This window comes from Scyliorhinus torazame, chromosome 7, assembly GCF_047496885.1.
Source record: "Scyliorhinus torazame isolate Kashiwa2021f chromosome 7, sScyTor2.1, whole genome shotgun sequence".
Lineage (NCBI taxonomy): Eukaryota > Metazoa > Chordata > Chondrichthyes > Carcharhiniformes > Scyliorhinidae > Scyliorhinus > Scyliorhinus torazame.
Genome location: NC_092713.1, coordinates 169,238,570 through 169,258,357, shown reverse-complemented (window position 1 = coordinate 169,258,357; position 19,788 = coordinate 169,238,570). Strand labels below are relative to the sequence as shown.

General features: G+C 56.1%; 1 protein-coding gene across 10 annotated transcripts in view; it reads left to right on the top strand.

The window, feature by feature from the left end:
- Positions 1 to 19,788, top strand: part of LOC140426702 (roquin-1-like) — a 311,609-nt gene that overhangs the window by 188,262 nt on the left and 103,559 nt on the right. For all 10 annotated transcript variants that reach the window (XM_072511781.1, XM_072511789.1, XM_072511788.1 and 7 more), the window contains 3 exons: positions 566 to 805; positions 6,807 to 6,982; positions 12,921 to 13,121. In XM_072511781.1, coding sequence (XP_072367882.1) covers positions 566 to 805; positions 6,807 to 6,982; positions 12,921 to 13,121 — 617 coding nt within the window. The remainder of the gene's footprint in view (positions 1 to 565; positions 806 to 6,806; positions 6,983 to 12,920; positions 13,122 to 19,788) is intronic.

The window sequence follows — 19,788 nt, the reverse complement described above, 5'->3', positions numbered from 1 at the left end:
GGTAATGACAAAGTCTAATACTGAGGTGAATTAACAAAACGCAGCCTTAAACAATGAAGGTCAGATCTAAGCAGAAATTCCAGCTTTCGGGTGGATCAGCATGCAGCCAAACTGAAAAGCGAAATCTCGCAATGTCGTAGGTGGCTGGTAGCATTTTAAATTTTGACTTCACCATAACTAATTAAAGTCATGTCACGAAGAAAGAATTCCTATCTCTGCCAGAATATCCTTTGTAAAGTGACTGGCTGCGGGGTCTCTCTCTCTGTGGGGGCTTGCTGTGGGATGTCTGATTCATTTTTGTCGATGAGCTTGTACACAATATGGAAATCTGAGTTTTTGGAGAGTGGCGGAATTGCAGGTGCCAGACTTTGCCCCATCAGATGGCTGGCTCCCTTTGCCTGCTTAAGTTTGATGTCCATGTTCCTGACCATAAACAATGATATTGTTGCAGCGCATGTAGACAGGAGACTAGCCTGTTCCGGTTGGAGAGCTCCTCAAGTACTGTCCCTGTGCACTGTCATCCTGCCCGTCACCCTGTGCTGAGCTGTGTTGTGTTCTATCGCAGGTGTGGTGCTCAGCAGTGCTGCGCAGAGCGTGCTGAGCAGGCCCATGCAGAGGAAGCTGGTTACCCTGGTTCACTGTCAGCTGGTGGAAGAAGAAGGCCGAATTCGGGCAATGAGAGCTGCCCGCTCGCTGGGGGAGCGCACTGTCACTGAACTCATCCTTCAACATCAAAATCCACAACAACTGTCATCCAATCTCTGGGCAGCTGTCAGAGCCAGAGGCTGCCAATTCCTTGGGCCAGGTACAGTACTGAATGCTGTTGACTTAATACTCCCTGTATGTGTTCCCACTTCAGGATATTCGACAATTCCTTCAAAAACGACACTGTCCCAAAAATATGCTTTCATCCAAGATCCAAAGAGCTTTGGTGCTAGGAGCAATATTTGAAAGGACCATTCTCCTCTACCTCTCTCATTTGTTCTAAAATGGGGTTAGAGAGGCTGGAGTCAGGGGCAGGGACAGAGAGACTGGCGTCAGGGGTGGGGTCGGCGAGACTGGAGTCAGGGGCGGGGACGCGAGACTGGAGGATGGGGCGGGGTTGGAGAGACTGGAGTCGGGTGGGGTCGGCGACACTGGGGGCAGGGTCAGAGAGACTGGAGTCAGGGGCGGGGTCAGCGACAGACGAGTCGGGGATGGGGTCGGCGAGACTGAAGTCAGGGACGGGGTCAGAGAGACTGGCGTCAGGGGTGCGGTCGGCGAGACTGGAGGACAGAGGGGTCGGAGAGACTGGAGTCAGGGGCGGGGACGGCGAGACTGGAGGATGGGGCGGGGTCGGAGAGACGAGTCGGGGGTGGGGTCGGCGACACTGGGGCCAGGGTCAGAGAGACTGGAGTCGGGGGCGGGGTCGGAGAGACTGGAGGATAGGGGAGTCGGGTGGGGTCGGCGACACGAGTCAGGGGTGGGATGGGAGAGACTGGAGTCGGGTGGGATGGGAGAGACTGGAGTCGGGTGGGATGGGAGAGACTGGAGTCGGGTGGGATGGGAGAGACTGGAGTCGGGTGGGATGGGAGAGACTGGAGTCGGGCGGGATGGGAGAGACTGGAGTCGGGCGGGATGGGAGAGACTGGAGTCGGGCTGGGTCGGAGAGACTGGAGTCGGGTGGGGTCGGAGAGACTGGAGTCGGGTGGGATGGGAGAGACTGGAGTCGGGTGGGATGGGAGAGACTGGAGTCGGGCGGGATGGGAGAGACTAGTCGGGCGGGATGGCAGAGACTGGAGTCGGGTGGGGTCGGAGAGACTGGAGTCGGGTGGGGTCGGAGATACTGGAGTCGGGCGGGGTCGGAGAGACTGGAGTCGGGCGGGGTCGGAGAGACTGGAGTCGGGTGGGGTCGGAGAGACTGGAGTCGGGTGGGGTCGGAGAGACTGGAGTCGGGCGGGGTCGGAGAGACTGGAGTCGGGCGGGGTCGGAGAGACTGGAGTCGGGCGGGGTCGGAGAGACTGGAGTCGGGCGGGGTCGGAGAGACTGGAGTCGGGCGGGGTCGGAGAGACTGGAGTCGGGCGGGGTCGGAGAGACTGGAGTCGGGCGGGGTCGGAGAGACTGGAGTCGGGCGGGGTCGGAGAGACTGGAGTCGGGCGGGGTCGGAGAGACTGGAGTCGGGCGGGGTCGGAGAGACTGGAGTCGGGCGGGGTCGGAGAGACTGGAGTCGGGCGGGGTCGGAGAGACTGGAGTCGGGCGGGGTCGGAGAGACTGGAGTCGGGCGGGGTCGGAGAGACTGGAGTCGGGCGGGGTCGGAGAGACTGGAGTCGGGCGGGGTCGGAGAGACTGGAGTCGGGCGGGGTCGGAGAGACTGGAGTCGGGCGGGGTCGGAGAGACTGGAGTCGGGCGGGGTCGGAGAGACTGGAGTCGGGCGGGGTCGGAGAGACTGGAGTCGGGCGGGGTCGGAGAGACTGGAGTCGGGGACGGACTTGGGGATGGGGTCGGAGGGACTGGAGTGGGGGACGGGGTCGGCGAGACTGGAATCGGGCGGGGTCGGAGAGACGAGTTAGGGGCGAGGTCAGAGAGACGAGTTAGGGGCGAGGTCAGAGAGACGAGTCGGGTGGGATCAAAGAGACTGGAATCAGGGGTGGGATTAGAGACTGGGGTCAGGGGCGGGGTTAGAGAGACTGTAGTCTGGTGGGGATGGCAACACTGGAGACCGGGGTGGCGTCAGAGAGACTGGAGTCAGGGGCGGGATGGGTGAGACTGGAGTCAGGGGCGGGGTCAGGGAGACTGGAGTCCGGCGCGGGATAGGAGAGACTGGAGTCGGGCGGGGTCAGAGAGACGAGTCGGGTGGTATCAGAGACTTGAATCAGGGGTGGGATCAGAGACGGCGGTCAGGGGCAGAGTTAGAGAGACTGGAGTCTGTTGGGGTCGGCGACACTGGAGTTCCGGGGTGGGGTCAGAGAGACTGGAGTCAGGGGCAGGGTCAGAGAGACTGGAGTCAGGGGCGGGGTCAGAGAGACTGGAGTCGGGTGGGATCAGAGAGACTGGAGTCGGGTGGGATCAGAGAGACGGGTCGGGTGGGATCAGAGAGACTGGAGTCGGGTGGGGTCAGAGAGACGAGTCGGGTGGGATCAGAGAGACTGGAGTCGGGTGGGGTCAGAGAGACTGGAGTCGGGTGGGGTCAGAGAGACTGGAGTCGGGTGGGGTCGGAGAGACTGGAGTCGGGTGGGGTCGGAGAGACTGGAGTCGGGTGGGGTCGGAGAGACTGGAGTCGGGTGGGGTCGGAGAGACTGGAGTCGGGTGGGGTCGGAGAGACTGGAGTCGGGTGGGGTCGGAGAGACTGGAGTCGGGTGGGGTCGGAGAGACTGGAGTCGGGTGGGGTCGGAGAGAATGGAGTCGGGTGGGGTCGGAGAGACCGGAGTCGGGTGGGGTCAGAGAGACCGGAGTCGGGTGGGGTCAGAGAGACCGGAGTCGGGTGGGGTCGGAGAGACCGGAGTCGGGTGGGGTCGGAGAGACCGGAGTCGGGGGTGGGGTCGGAGAGACTGGAGTCGGGTGGGGTCGGAGAGACTGGAGTCGGGTGGGGTCGGAGAGACTGGAGTCGGGTGGGGTCGGAGAGACTGGAGTCGGGTGGGGTCGGAGAGACTGGAGTCGGGTGGGGTCGGAGAGACTGGAGTCGGGTGGGGTCGGAGAGACTGGTGTCGGGTGGGGTCGGAGAGACTGGAGTCGGGTGGGGTCGGAGAGACTGGAGTCGGGTGGGGTCGGAGAGACTGGAGTCGGGTGGGGTCGGAGAGACTGGAGTCGGGTGGGGTCGGAGAGACTGGAGTCGGGTGGGGTCGGAGAGACTGGAGTCGGGTGGGGTCGGAGAGACTGGAGTCGGGTGGGGTCGGAGAGACGAGTCGGGTGGGGTCGGAGAGACTGGAGTCGGGTGGGGTCGGAGAGACTGGAGTCGGGTGGGGTCGGAGAGACTGGAGTCGGGTGGGGTCGGAGAGACTGGAGTCGGGTGGGGTCGGAGAGACTGGAGTCGGGTGGGGTCGGAGAGACTGGAGTCGGGTGGCGTCGGAGAGACTGGAGTCGGGCGGGGTCGGAGAGACTGGAGTCGGGCGGGGTCGGAGAGACTGGAGTCGGGCGGGGTCGGAGAGACTGGAGTCGGGCGGGGTCGGAGAGACTGGAGTCGGGCGGGGTCGGAGAGACTGGAGTCGGGCGGGGTCGGAGAGACTGGAGTCGGGCGGGGTCGGAGAGACTGGAGTCGGGCGGGGTCGGAGAGACTGGAGTCGGGCGGGGTCGGAGAGACTGGAGTCGGGCGGGGTCGGAGAGACTGGAGTCGGGCGGGGTCGGAGAGACTGGAGTCGGGCGGGGTCGGAGAGACTGGAGTCGGGCGGGGTCGGAGAGACTGGAGTCGGGCGGGGTCGGAGAGACTGGAGTCGGGCGGGGTCGGAGAGACTGGAGTCGGGCGGGGTCGGAGAGACTGGAGTCGGGCGGGGTCGGAGAGACTGGAGTCGGGCGGGGTCGGAGAGACTGGAGTCGGGCGGGGTCGGAGAGACTGGAGTCGGGCGGGGTCGGAGAGACTGGAGTCGGGCGGGGTCGGAGAGACTGGAGTCGGGCGGGGTCGGAGAGACTGGAGTCGGGCGGGGTCGGAGAGACTGGAGTCGGGCGGGGTCGGAGAGACTGGAGTCGGGCGGGGTCGGAGAGACTGGAGTCGGGCGGGGTCGGAGAGACTGGAGTCGGGCGGGGTCGGAGAGACTGGAGTCGGGCGGGGTCGGAGAGACTGGAGTCGGGCGGGGTCGGAGAGACTGGAGTCGGGCGGGGTCGGAGAGACTGGAGTCGGGCGGGGTCGGAGAGACTGGAGTCGGGCGGGGTCGGAGAGACTGGAGTCGGGCGGGGTCGGAGAGACTGGAGTCGGGCGGGGTCGGAGAGACTGGAGTCGGGCGGGGTCGGAGAGACTGGAGTCGGGCGGGGTCGGGGAGACTGGAGTCGGGCGGGGTCGGGGAGACTGGAGTCGGGCGGGGTCGGGGAGACTGGAGTCGGGCGGGGTCGGGGAGACTGGCGTCGGGCGGGGTCGGAGAGACTGGCGTCGGGCGGGGTCGGAGAGACTGGCGTCGGGCGGGGTCGGAGAGACTGGCGTCGGGCGGGGTCGGAGAGACTGGCGTCGGGCGGGGTCGGAGAGACTGGCGTCGGGCGGGGTCGGAGAGACTGGCGTCGGGCGGGGTCGGAGAGACTGGCGTCGGGCGGGGTCGGAGAGACTGGCGTCGGGCGGGGTCGGAGAGACTGGCGTCGGGCGGGGTCGGAGAGACTGGCGTCGGGCGGGGTCGGAGAGACTGGCGTCGGGCGGGGTCGGAGAGACTGGCGTCGGGCGGGGTCGGAGAGACTGGCGTCGGGCGGGGTCGGAGAGACTGGCGTCGGGCGGGGTCGGAGAGACTGGCGTCGGGCGGGGTCGGAGAGACTGGCGTCGGGCGGGGTCGGAGAGACGAGTCGGGCGGGGTCGGAGAGACTGGAGTCGGGTGGGGTCGGAGTGTCAGGGGCGGGGTCGGAGAGACTGGAGTCGGGCGGGGTCGGAGAGACTGGAGTCGGGTGGGGTCGGAGAGACTGGAGTCGGGTGGGGTCGGAGAGACTGGAGTCGGGTGGGGTCGGAGAGACTGGAGTCGGGTGGGGTCGGAGAGACTGGAGTCGGGTGGGGTCGGAGAGACTGGAGTCGGGTGGGGTCGGAGAGACTGGAGTCGGGTGGGGTCGGAGAGACTGGAGTCGGGTGGGGTCGGAGAGACTGGAGTCGGGTGGGGTCGGAGAGACTGGAGTCGGGTGGGGTCGGAGAGACTGGAGTCGGGTGGGGTCGGAGAGACTGGAGTCGGGTGGGGTCGGAGAGACTGGAGTCGGGTGGGGTCGGAGAGACTGGAGTCGGGTGGGGTCGGAGAGACTGGAGTCGGGTGGGGTCGGAGAGACTGGAGTCGGGTGGGGTCGGAGAGACTGGAGTCGGGTGGGGTCGGAGAGACTGGAGTCGGGTGGGGTCGGAGAGACTGGAGTCGGGTGGGGTCGGAGAGACTGGAGTCGGGTGGGGTCGGAGAGACTGGAGTCGGGTGGGGTCGGAGAGACTGGGGTCGGGTGGGGTCGGAGAGACTGGGGTCGCGTGGGGTCGGAGAGACTGGAGTCGGGTGGGGTCGGAGAGACTGGAGTCGGGTGGGGTCGGAGTGACTGGAGTCGGGTGGGGTCGGAGTGACTGGAGTCAGGGGTGGGGTCGGAGTGTCAGGGGCGGGGTCGGAGAGACTGGAGACAGCGGTGGGGTCGGCGAGACTTGAGTCAGGGCTGGGTCAAAGAGACGAGTCGGGCGGGGTCAGAGAGACTGGAGGATTGGGCGGGGTCAGAGTAACTGGAGTCGGGCTGGGTCGAAGTGACTGGAGTCATGGTCGGGGTCAGAGAGAGTGGAGTCTGGGGCAGATCCAGAGAGACTGGAGTCACTGGGTGGGGTCCGAGAGACTGGAGTCTGGTGGGGACGGCGACACTGGAGGACAGGGTGGGGTCGGAGTGACAGGAGTCGGGGCGGGGTCCCCGTCCTCCAGCCTCTCTGGGAGGGAATGGAGGACGGGCAGTGGTCAGAGAGACTGGAGGATGGGGTGGAATGGGAGGGAATGTGGTATGGGGCGGGATGGGAAGTATTGGAGGATGGATGGGATCGGAGGGAAACAGCAGGAGTGGCGGATGGGGCAAGATTGGAGCTTATACAGGATGAATGGTAACTAAACTTTAAATACAGAACCAGAAGTAGTGAGCTCTGTCGGATGGAGAATGATTGATTTTTGCAATCTTGGTTTATTAATCTCTTTGGCTCCCAGCTATGCAGGAAGAAGCCCTCAAGCTTGTCCTCCTTGCACTGGAAGATGGCTCCGCACTCTCCAGAAAGGTTTTGGTACTGTTTGTAGTCCAGAGACTGGAACCTCGATTTCCTCAAGCCTCGAAGACCAGCATTGGGCACGTGGTTCAGCTGCTCTACAGAGCCTCCTGTTTTAAAGTAGGTCTTTGGCCCCAGTTGAAATGTGCAGATTAATTTAAGGGCAACCGCCAAGCCTAATAATTAATCTGATATGTATCGTTGACCTGAACATGCATAACGGGAATAATTTTAAAGTTTGCTGATGGCTCAGAGCTCATTAATGTTGCATTTCACATCTGTGCCGCGACACCCAGCCTGACCTCACTTGCATCCCTCTGCAGTGCTGTTGATTTGTTGTGCTGCATGTCTGTTATCCAGTATTGGTGGAGCAGAAATTTCCTCCAGCTAAACAATGGGAAATTTCCTCCCAGCACATGTTTCTGGCAGCAGGAGATGGCAGTAGTGGTGGCGATTTTCCAGATGGCAGTAGTTCACTGGCGGTCGGCTTCTCTGCTCCCACCGATGGGATTTCCTACCCTACGTGAAGCCATCCCACACTGCCGGGAAACCCATGGGTGGGGGTGCGCTGAGGGCAAGACCAGAGACGCCCGCCGCCAGCGAACAGCTGGAGAATTCCGGCCAATGGGCTGGATTCTCCGACCCTGAGACTAAGGGTGGATTCTGCGGCTCTGTCCGCAGGATCCTGCTCGGTGGAGGGCTAGCAGCCGCGCCACGTAAAGCCAGCCTGCCGATACGGACGCACAATTTCCGTGGCCGCGCACGGCGATGGCCTGCAGCAGCCATGCCGTACAACGTGGCAGCAGCCGCGCACGGACCCGGCCTACCAAAACTGCCCCCTGTAACCCTGCCTCTCCACCACCAGTCCCCCAGCCCCTGCCAACGCTCCCCCAGCCAACGGAACGGCTCCCCTCCCTGACTGTGGCGAAGCTGGACACAGTCCGCAACCGCCACGCAAGGTCCCCGAACGTTGTGAGGACACGCGCCCCACATCGTTGGGGACTCGGCCCATCAGGGGCGGAGCATCGGGGGAGGGCATCAGGTGGCGTCCTGAGGCCGTCCCAACAGCGTGGGGCGTACACCTCGAGTACGCCGTTTTTGAGGTGCTGGAAAATCGCCACCACCCCGATTCCAGCATAAAAATGAATTCTCCGGCCGATCGCCAACTGCGATCTCTGCGTCGCCGATTGGAGAATCCCGCCTAAGTGTTGTTGCCATGGCAATATTTGTGCACTTTCATGACAGCAAAACTGGCGCCGAACCTGGACTAATTCAGCTACTGTTGAGGGGCTAGCACCAGCGCCACGTGGAATACAATCGATTCCAATGAAAAAGGTAGCGGGTTTCGTTGGGTATGGACACTCAGGAGGCTGACAAGCTGCAACTGCACATACATACTTCACTCCCCACACACACCATCCCAGCCAACAAGATGGTACTGGTTATGCCGGAGCGCGCCCATATTGCTGATGGGTCAGCTAGGGCAGTGTTCTTCAAACTCGGAGGCGCGACCCGTGGGTGGGTCGTGGACGGGTGTCGGGAGGGTCACGGAGCCGTCCTTCGCGGCGATCCCGATCGCGCAAATCCCCGCGCAGCAGCCGACATTTAATAACGCCGGCTGCAAGCGGCCTTTAAAATGACCGCGAACATGTTAAAAAAAATTGGCCGCATTGTGCATGCGCACGATCATCGGCATGCATGCGCAAAATTATGCGCATGCGCAGTACGGTCGCAGCTTTTTGTTTTTTTTATTCATTTATTTGTTGACCAGTTCGGGGGGGGGGGTTTATTTAATAAAATTTTACGGGGGAAAATGGAGAACTTTTGACAGATGGAGACTCCATACTTTCCGACAGCGGAAGGCTTCACCTTCATCCAACAGGTTCCATTGGAGGAATGTGTACGAGGGCCAAAGGGACCCAAAACCATTTCCTCCATTTTTATCAGCAGCAAACAAGGAAAGAGAAAATCGTGGGTCGCTCAGGTCGGCCGGCGTCGGTCGCAAAGGTCAACCGGGTTGGGTCCCGAAGGTTGGCCGGTTGGTAAAAATGAGTCCCCGGAAAAAAAGTTTGAAGAACACTGAGCTAGGGGTGGCATGGGGGATACCTGTACGACTCTTGGCCCTAAGTTTACAGTCAGTGGCATGTGCACCTGTATGGCTGCCTTTCCTACTGTGGTAATGGTGTTCCGTGTCCGTCCACCCCGACCCCATAGCCCACCTCCTGGCCAGCCAGCCGTCCACCCCGGCTACTCTCCCCAGCCCTGCAAAAGCCCCCCTCTCTCGCGCTCAGCAGCCACGATGCCGGTTTTATGATTTTTAAAAGCACATGTCAACCACACCATTGGGAACTAGGCCCATCGGAAGCAAAAAAAACCGGTGGCCCCAGAGAATACCGGGTCAGGCCCGCTAATATAGTGTTTACTGTACATGTGTTCCGGACCTCATTGACGCCGCTGTCGAGGTGACGGACAATTGCGATTTGGCATCAAATCGCCGCCCGCCGCTATTTTGACGTCAGAAACTGTCGTCTGCCCAATTGCGTTTCCCGATTTTTGGCGTCAGCCAACGGAGAATCCCGCCCATTGTCTTTGGTCCCTGCCACGGTATCCATTCCCAAGCTACTGACTCTGTGACCAATGCCTGAGGCTGATGCAAACCACTGGCAACATTGTTGTCCTGTGTTCCTGAAGGTGAGCTTCAGACCCCATGTCACTCCCATCATGACCACCACATTTCACCTCCATAACAGCAAAAAACATTAGTGGGTGTCATATATAGACCCCCCAAACTGCACTGGTGAGGTTGGGAATGGCATTAAACAAGAAATTAGAGATGCATGTAATAAGGGAATATCGGTGATCATGGGTGATTTTAATCTTCACATAGATTGGGCAAATCAAATTAGCCACAATGCCGTAGAGGAGGAATTCCTGGAATATACGGGATGGTTTTCTTGACCAATATGTGGAGGAACCAACTAGAGAGCAGACCATCTTACACTGGATACTATGTAATGAGAAGGGAATCATTGCCAATCTGGCTGTGCGAGACCCCTTAGGGATGAGCGACCATAACATGAGAGAATTTTTTATCAAGATGGAGAGTGAAGTAGTTGATTCGGAGACTAGGGTTCTGAATCTTAATAAAGGGAACTATGAGGATATGAGGCGTGATTTGGCCTTGATAGATTGGGGAGAGTTACTTAAAGGGATGACAGTGGATAGACAATGGTAAACATTCAAGGAACGCATGGAGGAACTACAGCAACTGTTCATTCCTGTCTGGCACAAAAGCAAAGGGGGTAAGAGGGCCAATCCATGGTTTAGAAAGGAAATTAGAAATAGTATCTAATCCAAGGAAGAAGCATACAAATTGGCCAAGAAAAATAATAGGTCTGAGAATTGGGGGCAGTTTAGAATTCAGCAAAGAAGGACAAAGGGATTGATTAAGAAGGGGAAAGGAAGCTTGCAGGGAACATAAAGACTAATAGTTTCTACAGATATGTGAAGAGAAAGAGATTGGTCAAGAGAAATGTAGGCCCACTACAGACAGAAACAGGGGAATGCATAATAAGGGACAAAGATATGGCTGGGCAATTGAATACATACTTTGGTTCTGTCTTCACAAATGACGACACAAATCAGATCCCATAAATATTGGAGAATGAAAGGTTTAGTGAGAGGGAAGAACTGAGGGAGGTCAACATTAGTCGAGAAATGGTGATGAGAAAACTGATGGGATTGAAGGCGGATAAGTCCCCAGGGCTTGAGAATCTGCGTCCCAGAGTGCTTAAGGAGGTGGCTCTGGAAATAGTGGATGCATTGGTGGTCATCTTCTGGGATTCTATAGACTCTGGAACTGTCCCTGCAGATTGGAGGGTAGCTCACGTCACTCCAATATTCAAAAAGGGAGGTAGAGAGAAAGCAGGGAATTATAGACGAGTAAGCCTAACATCAGTAGTGGGGAAAATGCTTGAATCCATTATCAAGGACTTAATAGCGGAACATTTAGAAAGCAGTGGCAGGATCAATCCGAGTCAGCATGGATTTATGAAAGGAAAATCAGGCTTGACAAATCTGTTGGAATTCTTTGAAGAAGTAACCAGTACAGTCGACAAGGGGGAGCCAGTCGATGTGGTATATTTGGACTTTCAGAAGGCATTTGACAAAGACCCGCATAAGAGATTATTGTGCAAAATGTATTGAGGTGGATAGAAAACTGGTTGGCAGAGAGGAAACAAAGAGTAAGGATTAATGGGTCCTTTTCAAATTGGCAGTCTGTAACCAGTGGGGGACCGCAGGGATCGGTGCTGGGACCCCAGCTATTCACAATATATATTAATGATTTGGATGAGGGATCAAAATGTAACATCTCAAAGTTTGCAGATGATATCAAATTAGGTGGGAGGGTGAATTGTGACGAGGATGCAGGGATCCTACAGCAAGATCTGGACAGGTTGGGCAAGTGGGCTAACCAAGGGCAGATGCAGTATAATTTGGATAAGTGTGAGGTTATTAATTTTGGAAGCAAAAACAGGAAGGCAGATTACTACCTGAATGGATGTAAATTGGGAGAGGGGAGTGTGCAGCGGGACCTGGGTGTCCTTGTGCACCATTCGCTGAAGGTAGGCATGCAGATGCAGCAGGCAGTAAAGGAGACTAATGGTATGTTGGCCTTCATTGCAAGAGGATTCATGTATAGAAGCAGGGATGTGTTGCTGCAATTGTACAGGGCCTTGGTGAGGCCACGCTTGGAGTATTGTATGCAGTTTTGGTCTCCTTCTCTGAGGAAGGATGTTCTTGCTCTCGAGGGAGTGCAGCAAAGGTTTACCAGACTGATTCCAGGGGTGGCAGGACTGTCATATGAGGAGAGATTGACTAGGTTGGGATTGTTCTCGCTGGAGTTTAGAGGAATATGGGGAGATCTCATAGAGACGTTTAAAATTCTAACAGGACTAGACAGGGTAGATGCAGGGAAGATGTTACCAATGATGGGTGTGTCCAGAACCAGGGGTCACAGCCTGAGGATTCCGGGTAAACCATTTCGGACAGAGATAAGGAGACATTTCTTCACACAAAAGAGTGATGAGCCTGTGGAATTCATTACCACAGGAAATAGTTGATGCTAAAACTTTAAATATATTCAAGAGGTGGCTGGATATAGCACTTGGGGAGAATGGGATCAAAGGCTATGGGGAGAAAGCAGGATTAGGCTATTGAGTTGGATGATCAGCCATGATCGTGATGAATGGCGGAGCAGGCTCAAAGGGCCTCCGCCTGCTCATATCTTCTATATATCTATGTATGTGTTTAATGGTCACTCTGTTTCTGAACCCGTGGTTAAAAACTGGCAAGTCATGCTACTGTTGGTAAGGCCACACTTGGAATATTGCGCACAATTCTGCCACACTACCAGAAGGATGTGGAGGCTTTGGAGAGGGTGCAGAGGAGGTTTACCAGAATGTTGCCTGGTCTGGAGGGTGTTAGCTATGCGAGAGGATGAATAGACTCGGATTGTTTCATTAGAAAGTCCGAGGTTGAGGGGTGACCTGATCGAGGTCTACAAGATTATGAGGGGCATGGATAGAGTGGATGGGCAGGTATTCTTTCCCAGGGTGGGGGGGTCAGTCTCCAGGGTGCGTAGGCTTAAGGTCCGTGGGGCAAAGTTTAGAGGAGATGTGCGAGGCAGGTGTTTTACGCAGAGGGTGGTGAGTGCCTGGAACGCATTGCCAGGGGAGGTTGTGGAAGCAGATTCATTAACGGCGTTCAAAAGGCATCTCGGCAAATACATGGATAGGATGGATATAGAGGGATGCGGCACAAGGGAGTGCTGAGGGTTTTGGCCAAGGGTGGTATCATGACTGGTACAGGCTTGGAGCACCGAAGGGCCTGTTCCTGTGCTGTATTGTTCCTTGTTAATGGTGACGCTGTTTCTGAACCCATATTCAATGGTCGCTCTGTTTCTGAACCCATGTTTAATGGTCGCTCTGTTTCTGAACCCCTGTTTAATGGTGACTCTGTTTCTGACCCTGTGTTTAATGGTTATTCACTGTTGTAGGTCACAAAGAGAGATGAGGATTCTTCATTGATGCAGCTGAAGGAGGAGTTTCGGACATATGAAGCACTACGGCGGGAGCATGATTCTCAGATTGTGCAGATTGCCATGGAAGCCGGCCTTCGCATTGCTCCCGACCAATGGTCCTCCCTCCTTTATGGAGACCTGTCACACAAATCTCACATGCAATCCATCATTGACAAGGTACAGCAAGTTATAGCTATTGCTCATCTTGGCCATGGGGATAAATGTTTGCCGATCTCCTGAGGTATCCTACCCATCTGGTGGGAAAGTCCATTAATATGTATGCCGCATCTCTCTGAAAGACCATCACACATGCAGCCATTCCGTTTTGGTGTGCAGCAACTGTTTCTGCACCATGTAAGCCTAACATCGGTAGTGGGGAAAATGCTTGAATCCATTATCAAGGACTTTATAGCGGAACATTTAGAAAGCAGTGGCAGGATCAGTCAGAGTCAGCATGGATTTATGAAGGGAAAATGATGCTTGACAAATCTGTTGGAATTCTTTGAAGAGGTAACCAGAACAGTCGACAAGGGGGAGCCAGTCGATGTGGTATATTTGGACTTTCAGAAGGCGTTTGACAAAGTCCCGCACAAGAGATTATTGTGCAAATTAAAGCGCATGGGATTGGGGGAAATGTATTGAGGTGGATAGAAAACTGGTTGGTAGAGAGGAAACAAAGAGTAGGGATTAATGGGTCCTTTTCAAATTGGCAGTCAGTAGCCAGTGGGGTACCACAGCTATTCACAATATATATTAATGATTTGGATGAGGGAACAAAATATAACATCTCAAAGTTTGCAGATGAATGCAAATTAGGTGGGAGGGTGAATTGTGACGAGGATGCAGGTATCCTACAGCAAGATGTGGACAGGTTGGGCGAGTGGACTAACCAATGGCAGATGCAGTATAATTTGGATAAGTGTGAGGTTATTCATTTTGGAAGCAAAAACAGGAAGGCAGATTACTACCTGAATGGTTGTAAGTTGGGAGAGGGGCGTGTGCAGCGGGACCTGAGTGCCCTTGTGCACCATTTGCTGAAGGTAAGCATGCAGGTGCAGCAGGTGGTAAAGAAGGCTAATGGTATGTGGGTCTTCATTGCAAGAGGTTTCGAATATAGAAGCAGGGATGTGTTGCTGCAATTGTACAGGGCCTTGGTGAGGACGCACTTGGAGTGTTGTGTGCAGTTTTGGTCTCCTTCTCTGAGGAAGGATGTTCTTGCTCTCGAGGGAGTGCAGCAAAGGTTTACCAGACTGATTCCAGGGGTGGCAGGACTGTCATATGAAGAGAGATTGACTAGGTTGGGATTGTTCCCGCTGGAGTTCAGAAGAATGAGGGGAGATCTTATAGAGACTTATAAAATTCTAACAGGACTAGACAGGGTAGATTCAGGGACGATGTTACCAATGATGGGTGTGTCCAAAATCAGGGGTCACAGCCTGAGGATTCAGGGTAAACCATTTCGGACAGAGATGAGGAGACACTTCTTCACACAAAGAGTGATGAGCCTGTGGAATTCATTACCTCAGGAAGTAGTTGATGCTAAAACTTTGAATATATTCAAGAGGTGGCTGGATATTGCACTTGGGGAGAATGGGATCAAAGGCTATGGGGAGAAAGCAGGATTAGGCTATTGAGTTGGATGATCGTGATGAATGGCAGAGCAGGCTCAGAGGGCCAAAAGGCCTCCTCCTGCTCCTATCTTCTATGTATCTATGTGCAAAGCAAGATCCCAACTGAAAACAGTCAGATGACTTAACGGTTAGTCTGATTTTAAGGTCTGGTTGAGGCAAAAATGTTGCTCAGTTCTCCAGGACAGTTCACTGCCATTAGCATCCATTGAGTAGGTGAACTTCATTAATTGAGTCTTACTAATGTAATACACTCTAAATCCAGTCATGGTTAAATCCTTGCATTCCTTTTTGGTATTCCTACGTTAAATGTTAACAACTAACATGATCAGGATACCCCACTATGGTTTACATGATGCTGGTTCAGATGTGCGGATCATGAATATTTGGGATTTACCTTGCGGAATCAGGGCAAATTTGCATAGGGCTTTCTTTTTTTAAAAATATATTTATTAAGGTTTTTTAACAACACAATTTTTTCCCCTTACAAACAATAACCCCCCCACCCCCACCCCCGTAACAAAATAACACAAAATCGCACTGAGCAAGATATATACATGGCAAAATGGTATATTTACATAGCTTTATACACTGGCTCTCGCCCACACGTGCCAGTTTCCCCCACCCTCCATGTTCTCTCCCCCTCATCCATCCCCTCAAACAATCTCTCATTCCCCCCTCCCTATCCCAGGGTTGCTGCTGCTGCTGACTGACCTTCCTCTAACGCTCCGTGAGGTAGTCTAGGAACGGTTGCCACCGCCTGTAGAACCCCTGCGCAGACCCTCTCAAGGCAAACTTAATCCTCTCCAGCTTTATGAACCCAGCCATGTTGTTTATCCAGGCCTCCAGGCTAGGGGGCTTCACCTCCTTCCACAATAGCAAGATCCTTCGCTGGGCTACTAGGGACGCAAAGGCCAGAATTCCGGCCTCTTTCGCCTCCTGCACTCCCGGCTCATCCACTACTCCGAATATTGCTAGCCCCCAGCTTGGCTTGACCCGGACTTTCACCACCCGAGATATTGCTCCCGCCACTCCCCTCCAGAACCCCTCCAGTGCCGATCATGACCAAAACATGTGGACATGGTTCGCCGGACTCCCTGAACACCTTCCACATCTGTCCTCTACCCCAAAGAACCTACTCAACCTCGCCCCCGTCAAGTGCGCTCTGTGAACCACCTTGAATTGTATCAGGCTGAGCCTGGCACATGAGGAGGAGGAATTAACCCTACCCAGGGCATCAGCCCACAAACCTTCCTCGATCTCCTCCCCCAGCTCCTCCTCCCATTTACCCTTCAACTCTTCTGCTAGGGCTTCCCCCTCTTCTTTCATCTCTTGGTGTATTGCCGAAACCTTGCCCTCCCCGACCCATACACCCGAGATCACCCTGTCTTGAATTTCTTGTGCCGGGAACAACGGGAATTCCCTGACCTGTCGCCTCACGAAAGCCCTCACCTGCTTATATCTAAATGCATTTCCAGGGGGTAACTCAAACCTCTCCTCCAGTGCCCCTAGGCTCGCAAATGTCCCGTCAATGAACAGGTCCCCCATTCTTCTAATCCCGCCCGATGCCAGCCCTGGAACCCCCCGTCCATCTTCCCCAGGACAAACCGGTGGTTACCCCTGATCGGGGACCACACCGAGGCTCCCACTGCACCCCTGTGCCGTCTCCACTGGCCCCAGATCCTTAACGTTGCCGCCACCACCGGGCTCGTGGTATACTTTGATGGCGAGAACGGCAGCGGTGCCGTCACCAACTCCCCCAAGCTCGTTCCTTTACAGGACGCCATCTCCATCCTCTTCCATGCTGCCCCCTCTCCCTCCATAACCCACTTGCGGATCATCGCCACATTTGCTGCCCAGTAGTAGCTCCCTAGGTTTGGCAGCACCAACCCTCCTCGGTCCCTACTGCGTTCCAGGAACCCTCTCCTTACCCTCGGGGTCTTATTCGCCCACACAAACCCCATAATACTCCTACCTACTCTCTTGAAAAAGCCCTTGGTGATCACGATGGGAAGGCACTGAAACACAAACCTCGGAAGGACCACCATTTTGACCGCCTGTACTCTACCCGCCAACAAGAGCGGCAACATGTCCCAACTTTTGAAGTCCACCTCCATTTGGTCCACCAACTTCGTCAGATTAAATTTGTGTAGGGCCCCCCAACTCCTGGCTATCTGGATCCCCAGATACCGAAAACTCCCCACCGCCCTCCTCAGCGGTAGGTCCCCTATCCCTCTTTCTTGGTCCCTTGCCTGTAATACAAAAAGCTCACTCTTCCCTACATTGAGCTTATAGCCCGAGAACTCCCCAAACTCCCTCAGAGTCTGCATGACCTCCACCATCCCCTCCATTGGGTCCGCCTCGTTCCTCGTTACAGCCGAAAGTACTCCGACCTCCGCCGGTTCGTCACCACACTCGCCACCGGGGCGCTGTAAAGGAGCTTAACCCAGCTAATAAACCCTCCCCCGAACCCAAACCTCCGCAACACCTCCCAGGGGTACTCCCACTCTACTCGGTCAAAGGCCTTTTCCGCATCCATAGCTGCCACTATCTCCGCCTCTCCCTCCTCCGGTGTCATCATTATCACGTTTAAGAGCCGCCGCACATTAGTATTTAATTGCCTGCCCTTTACGAATCCCGTCTGGTCCTCATGAATCACCCCCGGGACACACTCCTCAATCCTCGTGGCCAACACTTTTGCCAATAACTTAGCGTCCACATTGAGGAGCGAAATCGGCCTGTACGATCCACATTGCAGTGGGTCCTTGTCTCTCTTCAGAATCAAGGAAATTGTCGCCTCGGACATTGTCGGGGGCAGGGTCCCCGCCTCTCTTGCCTCGTTAAAGGTCCTCACTAGTAGCGGGGCCAACAGGTCCACATACTTTCTATAGAACTCCACCGGGAACCAGTCCGGCCCCAGGGCCTTCCCCACCTGCATACCCCCCCAAACCCTTACTCCGCTCCTCTAACCCGATTAGTGCCCCCAAACCAGCCGCCTCTTGCTCCTCCACCCTCGGGAACCGCAGTTGGTCTAGGAATCGTCTCATCTCCCCCCCCCCTGCCCCCGGGGGCTGGGATCTGTACAGCTCTTCATAGAAGGCCTTGAATACTTTGTTTATTTTCGTTGCACTCTGAACCGTGGCTCCCCTTCCATCTTTGATTCCCCCTATTTCCCTCGCTGCCGTCCTCTTACGGAGCTGGTGTGCCAGCATCCGACTGGCCTTTTCCCTGTACTCTTAGGTCGCCCCCTGCGCATTCCTCCACTGTGCCTCCGCCTTCCCCGTGGTCAACAGGTCAAACTCCGTCTGGAGCCGTCACCTTTCCCCAAGTAATCTTTCCTCCGGGGCCTCTGCATATCTCCTGTCCACTCGCAAAATCTCCCCCACTAACCTCTCCCTTTCCATGCCCTCTGTCTTCTCCCTATGAGCCCTAATCGAGATTAGCTCTCCCCTGATCACCGCCTTCAACGCCTCCCATACCACCCCCACTCGCACCTCCCCGTTGTCGTTGGCCTCCAAGTACCTTTCGATACAACCCCTCCCCTTCCCATACACCACCTCATCTGCCAGCAGTCCCACGTCCAGCCGCCACAGCGGGCGTTGGTCCCTCTCCTCTCCCAGCCCCATTTCCACCCAGTGCGGGGCATGGTCCGAAACGGCTATGGCCGAATACTCCGTCCCCTCCACCCTCGGGATGAGCGCCCTGCCCAGAACAAAGAAATCTATCCGGGAGTAGGCCTTGTGCACGTGGGAAAAGAAAGAAAATTCCCTGGCCTGCAGTCTTGCAAACCTCCATGGGTCCACTCCCCCCATCTGATCCATAAACCCCCTGAGCACCTTGGCCGTCGCCGGCCTCTTTCCCGTCCTTGATCTGGAGCGGTCCAGTGCTGGGTCCAGCACTGTATTAAAGTCCCCTCCCATTATCAGTCCTCCTACCTCCAGGTCCGGTGTGTGCCCCACCATGCGCTTCATGAATCCAGCACCATCCCAGTTCGGGGCGTATACATTTACCAACACCACCCACGTCCCTTGCAACCTACCACTCACCACCACATATCTCCCTCCATTATCCACTACGATGTCTTGGCCTCAAATGACACATTTGAATTGCCACCCCTCTATTTTTTGCATCCAGTCCCGAGTGAAATACCTGTCCTACCCATCCCCTTCTTAACCTAACCTGGTCCGCCACCTTCAGGTGTGTCTCTTGGAGCATAGCCACGTCTGCCTTCAGTCCTTTCAAGTGCGCAAACACTCGAGCCCTCTTCACCGGCCCATTCAGGCCCCTCACGTTCCATGTTATCAGCCGGATTGGAGGGGCTCTCACCCCCACCCCCCTGCCGACTAGCCATCTCCTTTTCTGGGCCAATCCCGTGTCCGCGTCTCCCTCACCCTCCAGTCCCCCAGCTGGGGGACCTCCGGCCCAACCACCTCTTCTGTGTCCCATTCCCTTTCGGCCAGTGCAGCAGCAGCAACCCCCCCCCCCCCCCCCCCCCCCCCCACTAGATCCCTGTCTAGCTTTTTGCTCTCCGCATATCACTCCCGGAAGTCAGCTGACCCCGGCTTCCCCCGCCATCCCTTTGACCCCCCCGTGTGGGAGTCTCCCCATCAAGATACGTTCCTTCGTTCCCCTTCCCGCCTTTCTTCCCGCGCTTTCCAAAGCCTATCCCGCGCTTTTCAAAGCCTGCCCCGCCCCCTCTGGCGCAGCTCCTGTCTCTCTTGTCTTCCCCCCCCCCCCCCCCCCCCCCCCAGCCCATATAACATTCCCTGCGCGTGATTGACCCCCTATATACAACAACCATCATACTTCAACCCTCAAACACCCCCCACCCTCTCAAACCCTCAATTAGAGTCCAACTTTTCAATTAGTATAAAGGTCCACGCCTCTTCGGGCGTTTCGAAGTAGTGGTGTTGGCCGTTATATGTGACCCACAGTTGCGCTGGCTGCAACATTCCAATTTTCACTCCTTTCCGATGCGGCGCCGCTTTGGCCTGGTTGAAACCTGCTCTCCGCTTAGCGACCTCCGTGCTCCAGTCCGGGTATATTCTGATCTCTCCATTGTCCCACTTGCTGCTCCGCTCCTTCTTGGCCCATTTCAGGACCCTCTCTCTGTCCGTAAACCGGTGAAATCTCACCACCATCGCCCTTGGCGGCTCATTTGCCTTGGGCTTCCTCGCCAGCACCCGGTGCGCCCCTTCCAGCTCCAACAACCTCGG